This window comes from Triticum dicoccoides, chromosome 4B (assembly GCF_002162155.2).
Source record: "Triticum dicoccoides isolate Atlit2015 ecotype Zavitan chromosome 4B, WEW_v2.0, whole genome shotgun sequence".
Lineage (NCBI taxonomy): Eukaryota > Viridiplantae > Streptophyta > Magnoliopsida > Poales > Poaceae > Triticum > Triticum dicoccoides.
The window spans coordinates 234,681,652-234,693,771 of record NC_041387.1 but is presented as its reverse complement, the minus strand read 5'-3'; the positions used below and the strand labels follow the sequence as shown (position 1 = coordinate 234,693,771).

Genomic DNA, 12,120 nt, shown 5'->3' with positions numbered 1-12,120 from the left:
TCTCCCCGCTGCAGCCGCCTGGGGTCCAGTTTGCATCGAGGAAGAAAGAAGAAGAAATCTGACGATTGACAGCGTTCTAATCGGAGGGCTGGCACTCAACCGGCCGAATATTGGGCCGGTGCGCCGGCGCCTAATACTGCACAAATCATTTACTTAAGAAGATATATACCGTGGTGCTATAGTTCAGCGCCTTGCACATGCATCTCATCAATAATTAGTTGGTCCTAAGCAGGAATTGATGACTGAGAATCTTACCGTGCACGGATAGATTGGAAAGAAGCCTGCGTTTTCCCCCCTCTCTCTAACCTCTCTCTCTGTGCACCATGGACAGTACGCCATGGATGGCTGAGCTCCGCGCCCGAGCTCTGTCGACCACCGCCGTTGCCCGGAACCGACGCCGGCTGACTGGATCCGCCCCGTTCCGGCCGGTTCCCGCTGCCCCGTCGCCAGAACCTCTTGTGTCGCCGACTCGCTGTCTTGTACATCGCCATGAACCTGCTGCTGCCTCTGTTCTTTAGTAACGAACAGAGCAGCTCGCTCGCCTCGTGTTCACCACGCCTGGGCCAGCGTGCCTCCAGCTCTCCCCACCTGCAGGCCGCTGCCCCGCGCCGTCTCCGGCTTCCTCTCGCCCTCGAGCTCCCGCACATCTCTCCCTTCTCTGGCTGCTCATGCCGCCATGGACACCGCTGCTAGCTGCTGCCTCTTGCTCTGGGACCACTCTCTGACGACCCGGCCGTCGCTGCCGGCGGTCCCTTCCTCTCCCTCTTGCCCGACGCCTACCCTGTCGCAACAGGCTGTGGGTCGGAGCCGGCAGAGATGAAACATATCTTGGGCATCTCCAACTCTGGGACGGGGATCTTGGACCCACACCTCCACGCGTGAGATAGGTCGCAGCGGACGTAACGCTCGAATCGTTTTGCGCTGCGGCCCGATCCTGAATTTTTTTTTCTGGGGTTTCATTGATTAAGCAGGGAGCAGATGACAAAGTGACAAAGGCGGTGATCCGTGAATCAAGGAGGTAAATAGAAGAACAGAAAAAGTCTAGGTGCCAGAAACACCCTGACAAACAGCTACTATCTCATGGAGGTTCCCCGAAGGGGCTCAGAATCGGTTTGAAACCGCCCTGTTGCCAGAGCGAAAGTTCTCTCCTGATACCAGCGATCACAGCTTGCACCGTAGCCTCTTGTTTTTCGAAGACGCGGCTGTTCCGTTCTTGCCAAATTTTTCAGAGCACCAGCGTGATCAGAGACTTGGCTCCTTTCGCGTGCGCAGGCCCTGTTGCAGAGACCATGGCTTCGACCTTTTCCAGGGAGCTGCAGTCGTTTGGCCGGCATGCCTCGATGAGGCCCTCACAGTGCTGCCAAGAAGACAAACTAGACCATACTGTCTTCGAGGACGGGCATTTCCAGAAGAGATGTGCCGAGGTTTCTAGGTTTCTGAGGCAGAGCTGGCAAAAGTAGGAGTTCGGCCAGCCTCTACGCTGGAGCCGGTCGTTGCACCACAAGCGGTTGAGGTGGAGGAGCCATGCAAACATTTTGAGCTTTGCCGGAGCCCAGACGCTCCAGATCATGGCCTTGAACGTGGTCGTTGTCGAGCCCAGGAATTGCAGGGCGTAGGCCGAGCGTGCGCTGTACTGACCTGAACCCTCCAGGTTCCATCTGATCTGGTCCTGATCTTCAGTCTGAAAGTTTAGCTGCCGGCTCTGAATGAGACGGTGTAGATTCAGAACCTTGCTGACAAGATCGCTGTTGTTGCCGTGCGCAAGGTCCAGAACCCAGCGGTCACCGGTGATAGCTTGTGCCGCCGTTCTGCCCTTTCGCCTCGAGTGCTTGAAGAGAGACGGGAAGCAGAACTTCAGAGGCACCGGCCCTAGCCAAGAGCAACTCCAGAAGCTTGTCGTGCCGCCGTTGCCGATTGCCACAGTCGTTGCCGCATTGAAGAGAGCATGATCCGAGGCATCGCACGGTGGCTCCATTCCCACCCAAGGGCGGGTGGGATTCTTCCAACTGTGTCAGAGCCATCTCAACCGGAGCGCGCGACTGAATTTTGGAAGATCCAGTACACCCAGGCCGCCATGCTCGATCGGTGAGCATACCCGCTCCCAATTTACCTTGCAGCTGCCACCGGAGAGTTCTTGGTCCTTCCTCCAAAGAAACCGTCGCCTGTGCTTGTCAATTTCCTTCAGAAGCTTCTTGGGCACTCGCAGCGCTGTGAGGGCAAAGGTGGGCAGCGCCGAGAGGACGCAGCGGACGAGTACTCGCCTGCCTGCCATGGACAGCATTCGTCCCTTCCAGCCTGCAAGCCGTGCCTTGATGCGGTCGAGGATGAACTGGAGGTGAACTAGACGTATCCGCCCCGTGGTAATGGGTAGGCCTAGATATCTAATTGGGAAATGAGCGATCGGGCCGCCAAACGTTTGAAGAACTAGCCCTAGGTCGATGTCACTGCAGTGGATCGGCATGGCCGTGGATTTGGCCAGGTTGATCCGCAGACCCGAGGCGTCACCGAAACTCTGAAGAATGTGCATCAGGGTATCTATCTCCTCTTTGTCAGGGTTTGCGAAGATGATGGTGTCGTCAGCGTATAAGCTCACTCTGAGCTTTACCTCTCTGCCTGGTAACGGCATGATCTCGAGGGCCTCCTCCGCAGCTTGAAGGAGACGGTGGATGGGGTCGATCGCGATGATGAAGAGGAAGGGAGACAGCGGATCTCCTTGCCTCAGTCCCCGCCGGTGCAGGATTTGCGCGCCAGGTGATCCGTTGAGGAGGAAGGCCGAGGTTGATGTAGCGAGGAGGAGCGTGATCTAGTCCCGCCAGCGTGCACTAAATCCTAGTCTTTCGAGCAGTTCAAGGAGATATTTCCATGAGACATTGTCAAAAGCTCTCGAGATATCTAGCTTAAGAAGGAATGTCGGTGTTCTCCTGCGGTGCAGGCTCTTGATACAATTTTGAACGTATACAAAGCTGTCGTGCAAGCATCTGTTCTTCAGAGAGGCCGTCTGAGCTGGTGAGATGATTGACTGCACCACCGAAGCGAGCCTGATTGCAAGCACTTTGGATATCAGTTTCGCAACCGAATGAATCAGACTGATCGGTCTGTAATTAGCAATGGACTCGGCTCCATCTTTCTTGGCGATGAGCGCGACGATTGCAGAGTTTAGAGCTCCAAAATTTTGCCCCGCCAGGTGGTAGAACTGCTGGAACGCCTGCATGACATCCGGCTTTGTAACGCTCCAGCAACTACGAAAGAAAACACCACAAAATCCATCAGGCCCTTGTGATTTCTACGCAAGTGAATCCTTAATTGCAGCCGACACTTCTTCCTCGGAGAACGGGTTGTCCAGGCCGTTTGCTTGCATCGAAGGCAATCGCAGCTCATCCCAGTTGATCGACGCGGGTCGGTGCTGTGTGGATCCCAGGATGCGGTTGAAATGATCATGTATAGCTTTTTCCTTCTCCTCGTGTGCAGTCACCACGTTGTCTCCCACTTTTAGGGCACTGATGAAGTTCTTGCGCCTTCTAGAGCTGATTTTGGCCATGAAGAATTTGGTGGGGGCGTCTCCCGCACGGAGCCAGATTAGGCGGGAAGCTTGCCTTTTTCTGCATTGCTCAATCGCCGCCAGGCCTAGCAACCTGACCTTCAGGCCTTTTCTGAGCTCCGCTTCTGCCGTCGAGAGTCGCCGTCTCTCCTGAGCAGTGTCGAGGCACAAAATCACTTCACATGCGATATGGAACTGAAGCTTGGTGTCGCCGATGAGATTCTTGCTCCAGATGCGAAGATCTTTGGCCGTTCTGCACATCTTGATTCGCAAACGGGCGAAAGCACAGGTGGTGGCCGTCGGGCGCGACCAGGCAGCCGTGACCGTGTCAAGGAAGCGCGGGAATCGCGGCCAGAAGGATTCAAATTTGAATCCTCCTCACCGATGAGGCGCCGACGCGTCCGCTAGCAGCAGTGGGCAGTGATCAGAGCACGCAGTCGACACCGCCATCAGAAGCGCGCACGGGAACAGAGCTTCCCAGGGCGAGGAGCAGAAGAATTTATCGATGCTAGCTAACGTGGGATTATCCCTCTCATTGCTCCAAGTAAACCGGCGATTGCTACACTTGTTCTGGCGCACACCAGCACCGTCGATCGCCGTTCTAAAGCGGCCCATAAGCCTTCTATTAAGGTTTTGATTGTTCTTGTCTCGCGCCTCGTAGATTAGGTTGAAGTCTCCATAGGAAGTGATACATAGATAGATTAGTACCATCTTGGATTTTTTTTAAAAACTAAAAGCGTAAATTCACGGAAAGAAGCGTATTGTAACGGTGAACCCGACAAGGTCAATCCATGCTTTATTATTACTAGCCAAAATACTCGTGCGTTGCAACAGGGAAATAATTGATTTTGTTTCTTGCTGATAAGCATAACACAAAGCTCTCGATAGGTCCATGTCATATATTTGAACACATCACCCCACCTTCAGTCCCTATCCTCCTTCCCACCCTCACCAACAATGAAATCGGTGTTCACCTAATCACGACGTATCCGAAATATGGGCAATCCCATGACACTGAGCTTGCCCCCACATGTCGTACATGTCATTGCACCCCTGCAAGGGAATATTTCAAAACATTAAAACACTAATATTATTGAAATGGGCGTGATGGCAAGATTCACTCCGTGCATCTTGTCCATACGCCTTCCCTCATATTCCTACTCGTTTTTGCACAACACCCGTGATTTACTTATCAAATCAGGATTGGTCGGATCGAGGAACCGGGTCACAACACATTGTCAGGGATGGAAGGCACACTAAGAGCACAGTTGGTCAGTGGGAGGGTAGTACGTAGAAGCCGGAAGGGGCATGACGGGATTAGGAGTTTTGGTCATTCCTTTAGATGTTGTAATTGTTTGTAATTTCATGTACTTGCAGATGGCATCCCCTCCTGGCAAGCTAGGTATGGGCGTAGCCTGCAAAAACACAACACATATATGCAATATTGTAGCTAAACAAAATCCATGACTGAAAGTATGTCCTCGTGTTTAAATTTCAGATAGATCACGTACTCCCTCCGTAAAGAAATATAAGAGTGTTTAGATCACTAAAGTAGTGATTTGAACGCTCTTATATTTCTTTACAGAGGAAGTATCAATGGCATGCCCCTCAGGCCTCCGGTCGCTTGTTTCCCTCATGGAGTCTCGTAGTATACTTCTCAGCCGCTCCTTGTTCTATAGTCTGTGGTCCTCTACCTGCGCGTGACCATGACATGTTTTTAGGGCCACATGCATTCGTATGGAATACATGTGCGACCGGCGAGCCGTAAAGGGGACGGGGCGAGGAAGGCAGGTTTTTACAACGGACAACAGTGTGTGCCATGATGTGCTGGTGTTGTGCGCCATGGTGCACTGGTGTTGGAGTACATGCTTGGCGGCACCCTGGCGACCGGCTCCACTCCACGACGTGGCCGTTGCGCTGAAGCACCCCCACGATGACATCTCCATGGTGCATGGTGACGTGTCGGCCTCCAAGTACGTGCTCCTCGACGACGACGGACGTGTGAGGCTCTGCGACATGGGGCCGGGTAGTGAGGGCACCTTTCTGGCCACGACGCGCCCGCCTGGGGCATGTCAGCGATCGGATTGCCAGTTTACGCAGACCCTTTCTTCCTCCGCACAGGCATCATGTTCAAGAAGTCTGAGTTTTACGGCTTCGGCGTGTTGCTATTCGAGGCCATCACTGGCTCGCCGGCTACTGGAGCACCGGGTCAGGACGTCAATGGGAAGTAGTTGGTGGCAAAGGTGTCGTGCGACGCGCGTGACGGCGGTCGGGGTGGCGGGGCTCATGGATGGCAGGCTGGGCGACGACCACGACGCCGTGGAGGCGGGCGCCGTTGCGTGGACCACCGTCGATCGCGTCGCGGCGCAGGTGCGAGCAGCCCTCGCGGAGAAGGTGGCGATGGCCATCGCGGGGATGGACGACAACGATATGCATCGGCGCCCGCCGTGTACCTAACGACCCACTATAGCGCCATTGTGTCCCGATCGCCTTTCGCTAGGTGCCGATTACCAGGGTATTGTGTTGATCTCGGAGAGGTATTTAAGAGAGGGAAAACTCCAGCGTAAAAATTTTCCTACCAAGTCGGACGGACGAACGTGTTGGGATGGGCTTCTAAAACCATACGATGAACAAAAGAAAACGGCGGCCGAAACCATAGATTTACTTTTTGTGTGGAGAAAACAAGCAAGCTCATCAATGCAAAACTACATGGCCCAGGTCGGCTTAGTTTTTTTTTTGAGGCAATCCCACGAAGCTTTATTAAGACGTCACAACGTTTACAGGGACGAACGAAAGGTTTCCGGGGTGGCCTAACCAAACATGGCGGCCCACCCCTAATGTAAGAGCATGCTTCGCTAGATTGTGAGCCTCGAAATTCGAGCTCCTAAATTCGTGGACAAAATTACAAATAGAAAAAGCTCTCCTTGCCTCTAATATTTCATGTATAATAGCACCGTAGCTCGCCAGGCACTGTGTCTTGATATCCTCCACCACCACCTTGCAATCAGTAGCTACATGAATCTTCAGTTCATTGAGATCCTGAGCTAAGGCAAGAGACTCCCTGACTACCATCGCCTCCAATGTTGTAGGGTCATCAACCCCCTTAAAACTGATCGTCGAGGCTCCCAGGAACAGTCCATTCTCATCCCTGCATACCGCGGCTACCGTTCCTCTCTTCTGATTTCTTTTTGTCGCTGCATCAACATTTACCTTTGCCAAGCTCATCGGTGGAGGAAGCCAACATTTAGGTCTAGGGTTGGGGTGAACGCCCGTCACCCGTCCCGGTCTATCAATATCCTTGAGATCGTTCAGATAAGATTCGATGAACTGTGATGTTGACATTGGGCTTGAGAAAATACCTTCATAGATCGCCTTTCTCCTCTCTCTCCACACCGCCCAGAGGGATATGACCAGTCTAACAAATTCTGTTGAATTTAGAGCCTCATGCAGAGCGAAAAGCCAATTCTTCGCGTTGACATCGTTGTTTAGACTAATCTGTTCAACTATGCGCTCTTCCGACAAAGCCAAAATGCACCTTGACATGGTACAATCCAGCAGAGCATGTCTCCACGAATCCTGAGCTCCACAGAGAGCACAACGGGGGGTTTGTGACATGTTACGACGGTGTAAAACATCACCAGTCGGCATTGAGTGCTGGGCTAGCCGCCATGCAAATATCTTCTGCTTCGAAGGTACCTTGATGTGCCATAGCGAGTTCCATGCATTTCCTTCAGAAGACATATCTGAGATCCCCGCATTCTCATCTATCCAGTCCTCCCTCTGAAACTTTTTATTGAGCACCATTCGATAAGCCGATCTCACTGAAAAGAAACCTCGGCGTTCCCCACTCCAAGCCCAAAAATCATCAATATTGCGTGTACACAATGGAATAGCCAAGATAGCATCTGCGTCAAAGGGTATGAACACCGACCGGACAAGATCCTCTCTCCAAGAAGCAGTGGTGGTGTCAATCAACTCCGAAACAAACCTGGGGGGGTTGGCTACTAGCGCCGTGATGGGCCGCATTGGACCCGTTCGCGGGAGCCAGTTGCTTTCCCATATCTCTGTGGTCTCACCATTGCCAATCCTTCGTATTAAACCTTGCTTCAGAACATCCCTCCCATCAATGATAGCCCGCCATATTTGTGAGGGGTGGCTGCCTAACTCCGCTTCAAGAATGGAAACTTGAGGGTAGTAAACAGATTTAAGAATGCGTGCGCTTAGCGAAGATGGATCGTGCAAAAGCCTCCACGATTGTCTGGCCAATAATGCCAGATTAAAGGTCTCCATGTCTCGGAAGCCCAAGCCTCCCAAATATTTAGGGTGTATCATCACGTCCCAAGACACCCAAGCTGGTTTCCGCTTGCCTTGCTTGCTCCCCCACCAGAATTGTCGAATGATCGACGTTATATTATCACACAGTCCCCTTGGCAACCGGAAGCATGCCATGGAGTAAACCGGTATAGCTTGGGCTACTAATTTAATTAGGACTTCCTTTCCTGCAGCTGACAAGAGCTTCTCCATCCAACCTCTCACCTTCTCCCATATCCGGTCTCTGAGATACTTAAATTTTCCCATCTTTGATTGACCCACATCTGTTGGCATCCCCAAATATCTATCGCTTAATGACTCATTGTGGACCTGCAGAATGTTCTTGACACTGTCTCGTCTCTGTTGTGGGCATCCCTTGCTGAAAAAGATAGACGATTTGTCATGATTGATCCTCTGGCCAGAAGCATTACAGTATGTCTCCAACAGGTTTGATACCGCAGTCGCGCCCTCAGAGCTTGACTTAAAAAGCAACAGGCTGTCATCAGCAAAAAGGAGATGGTTCACAACCGGAGCTGTAGGAGCCACCTTGATTCCCTCAAGACCCGACGACTCAGAACTAGATTTTTAAAAGGCACGAAAGGCCCTCTGCTGCAATTAAGAAAAGATAAGGGGAAATGGGATCTCCCTGTCGAATTCCTCTAGATGGAATGAATTGCTCTAGCTTCTCACCATTGAACATGACTGAAAAAGAGACGGACCGGACCATGCTCATAACTGTGTCAACCCAAGGTTGTGCAAACCCCAGCTTCTCCATCATAGCCTGCAAGTAGTCCCACTCGAGCCTATCGTAGGCTTTCATCATATCCAGCTTCAAAGCGCAATAACTGTTAGATTTGGATTTATTCCGTTTCATGAAGTGGAGACACTCGTAAGCACATATAATGTTGTCAGTTATTAGCCGGCCTGGAACAAAAGTTGATTGCTCATGAGATATGATATCAGGTAGTATCTGTTTGAGTCTATTGGCAACTACTTTCGAGGCAATTTTGTAAATGACATTGCAAAGACTTATTGGACGAAACTGTGCAAGATGAGTTGGGTTCAAAACCTTCGGGATGAGCACCAGAACCGTGTCATTCACACATTCGGCACTTTCCTCACCTCTAACTATACTGAGCACGGCACGGGTGACCTCCTCACCACAGATATCCCAGTGACGCTGATAAAAGTGAGCCGGGAATCCATCGGGCCCCGGTGCCTTCGTCGGGAACATCTGGAAAAGAGCAATCTTCACCTCCTCATTAGTGTATGGGGCCAACAGAATTTCATTCATTTGCTGCGTTACCTTTGCGGACACCTTAGAGATGACTTGATCCAAGCCATTTACACCTTCGGATGTATATAGGCTCTTGTAGAAATCTGAAACCATCATTCTCAATGCTCCCGGATCATCAATGCTTACACCCAAAGAGTTCGCAAGAGCTTTAATCATGTTCTTCTTGCGCCTCTGGCTTGCATGAAGGTGAAAGAAACGAGTGTTTTTATCTCCCGCCGATAACCATTCCAGCCTGGACCGTTGTCTCCACATTTGTTCCTCCCTGTGGTAGAGTTCGATCAGCCTCTCATTGATTTTCAGCTCGATGTGAGTTGGTCGCTTTCTTGCTGGATCAGCCCTCAGCCGTTCAAGCTCGGTCTTAAGGCTTTTGATTTCCTTTCGTACTGAGCCAAACGTAATCCTGTTCCATCGCCCAAGATCCGCTGCAACCGCGCCGAGCTTGTCCCGAAGCTCTTGCACTCTTGCTGTTGCTCCACCTGCCGTCCAGCTCTGCAACAAGGTGTCGCGCAGGTTTTCATGCGCCTCCCACATAACCTCATACTTAAAAGTTCTCTTAATTTTCATGGTGGCCGTTCCACGTATGTTGAGCAAAATAGGGCAATGGTCAGAGGATGAAGCTATTAAATGTTTGAAAAAGGCCGCCGGGAACCTCTCGTTCCATTCAGCTGTTGCCAAAGCTCGATCAAGCCTTACCCTAGTATAGGTTCCTCCAGTCACTTTTTTCTCATAAGTCCAAAAATTTCCCTGGTATCCCACATCCATAAGCATGCACACGTCCACAGCCTCCCGGAAGCCCTGGATTTAAGCATTACTCCTCTCTCCTATTCCTTCTTGTTCATCCGGACGTAGAACTTCGTTAAAATCTCCTATACACAACCAAGGATCATTGCTCAAATTGCTGATCCCTTTCATCATATCCCATGTTTGATGCCGCAGGTGGGTCTGTGCCTCCCCATATACTAAAGTCATCCTCCACGGATCCATGTTCTCCTCACGAATGGAGCAGTCGATATGATACGGAGAATAGCCCAAAATATCAACATTTATTGTATTATTCCAAAATATCCCTAAACCTCCACTTCTACCTTGACTACTTACAGCATAGCCATTATCAAAACCAAGACCAGCAGCTAAATTCTCTACCCTCACTCTATCAATTTGTGTTTCTACAATGCATAACAGGGTAGGGGCAAAAGTCTCCGCTAAGATGCGGAGTTCTCGAACTGTCGCAGCGTTGCCCACGCCACGACAGTTCCAACTTAGCACACTCATTGGGACCGGCGGCGCTCCTCCAGGGAGCCCGCCAAGTTCTTCTTTGCCAACAGATTTTCAGTCTTGCCTTCCTCATCGGTTTTGTTTCTCTTTGCATCCCTCTTCGGTGGAGGACTCACTGGATTAGAACTCTGGTTCACAACAGCAAGCTCCAGCCCGGTCACAGTCGTTCTGCTATTATTCAGCGCCTCCCCTTCTGGTCCAACCGCTATGGTCTCATTAACGACCACATCGTTCGTCCTTTTCCTGCTGGGATCCGACATATCCACATCTGTCTTATCCACCCTGCCCAAATTTTCTTCATAGGAGCTCTTAGGCTCTCTCTCAGCATCCTTTCTTGACCTGCCACCAGAGCGGCCTCCACGGCGACCACCACGACGTCCCCTCCCCTCACCAGGGCCTCTTATGTTGTTCATAAACCACTCGGCCCGGAGTTCTTTGAAGACTAGCGCAGATGGAGGATGAACTCCATTACCATGCTCTTTATAGAGGTGTCCCAGCATCCCACAAACGGCACACCAGTCGGGTAGCCTCTCGTATTTTACTTTATAGATCTGCCTCTGTCCTCCTCTGATCATTGATACCGCGTTTCTGAGTGGTTTATGGACATTGATGCGCACCCAAACACGGTAAAAATTTCCTGTGAAATCATGGGACGGAGCTTCAACAAACAAAACCTCACCCACCTTGGCGGCTAGGGGACCAACTAGATGAGCATACAAATCAGGCACATCGTGAATTTGGATCCATATGTCAATAGTCTCCAGTTTGATTGATGATGGCTTCGAGATTCCATCATACGGCGCCATGAGCACCGCATCCCCCCTAAAATTCCATGGCCCTTCTTGCATGACTCGTTCCCAATCTCCCAAGCAAGTAAACTGGACAGAGTACAGATTCTCCTCTAGAGGCTTGAATTTCGCTTCCTGTGCTACGTCCCACGCTGAGCGCATGTTCCGGAAGAACCAAGTCTGACTATAGCTCTTGTTGGTGTTAACCTTGATCAGCGCTACCCACCGTGGCGTCTCTGGCGGCGCATCCTTCTCATCAAAAACGATGTCATCCAGGTCCTCTTCCCGGAGGCCTAGTTCCATCATCATCTTCTCCACATCGCTGAGCCCAGAGGAGCCCGGAACCCCATCAGCAGCCATGTAGATCACTAACCCGACGGAGAGACAGATCGGGTTTGTTGAACCCTAAACTCCGCCAAGTCCCTCTCCCGACCAAGAGCAGGTGACCGAACACCACGTTCGCCCCTTGATCGATCTCAGTAGGGTAACAGGAAACAGAACGGCGGCAGGGAAGCCAACCCTCGACGGCGGCGATAGGTCACCCCGGGAGAAACAGGAGAAACCCTAACTTGAGGGAAAAACTACGAGCGCTCACCTTTGCTACACGGCGCCCAGGTCGGCTTAGTAAATGCATGTGTGTGAGCGAACCCAACTACATGGCCCAGGCCAGCTTAACGTGCGATGCGTGCGAGCAAACCCATTGTGTAGGTTCCTCGAATTAGTACCATCTCGCTTATATGTTTTAAATTCAATATAAAAGCTTAAATTTACGGAAATAAGCATATTGTGACGGTGAACCCACGGAGTTAATCCGTGCTTTATTATTAATTAGGGGTGTAGGTTCCCCGAATTAGTACCACCTCGCTTATATGTTTTAAATTCAATGTGAAAGCATAAACTTACGGAAAGAA

General features: G+C 51.2%; 1 protein-coding gene across 1 annotated transcript in view; it reads right to left on the bottom strand.

Moving 5' to 3' along the window:
- Positions 1–858, bottom strand: part of LOC119295864 — a 5,342-nt gene extending 4,484 nt beyond the window's left edge. The window contains exon 1 of the mRNA XM_037574308.1: positions 256–858. Within this exon, the coding sequence (XP_037430205.1) occupies positions 256–647 (392 nt within the window). The 5' untranslated portion in view covers positions 648–858. The remainder of the gene's footprint in view (positions 1–255) is intronic.
- Between the last annotated feature and the right edge of the window lie 11,262 nt (positions 859–12,120).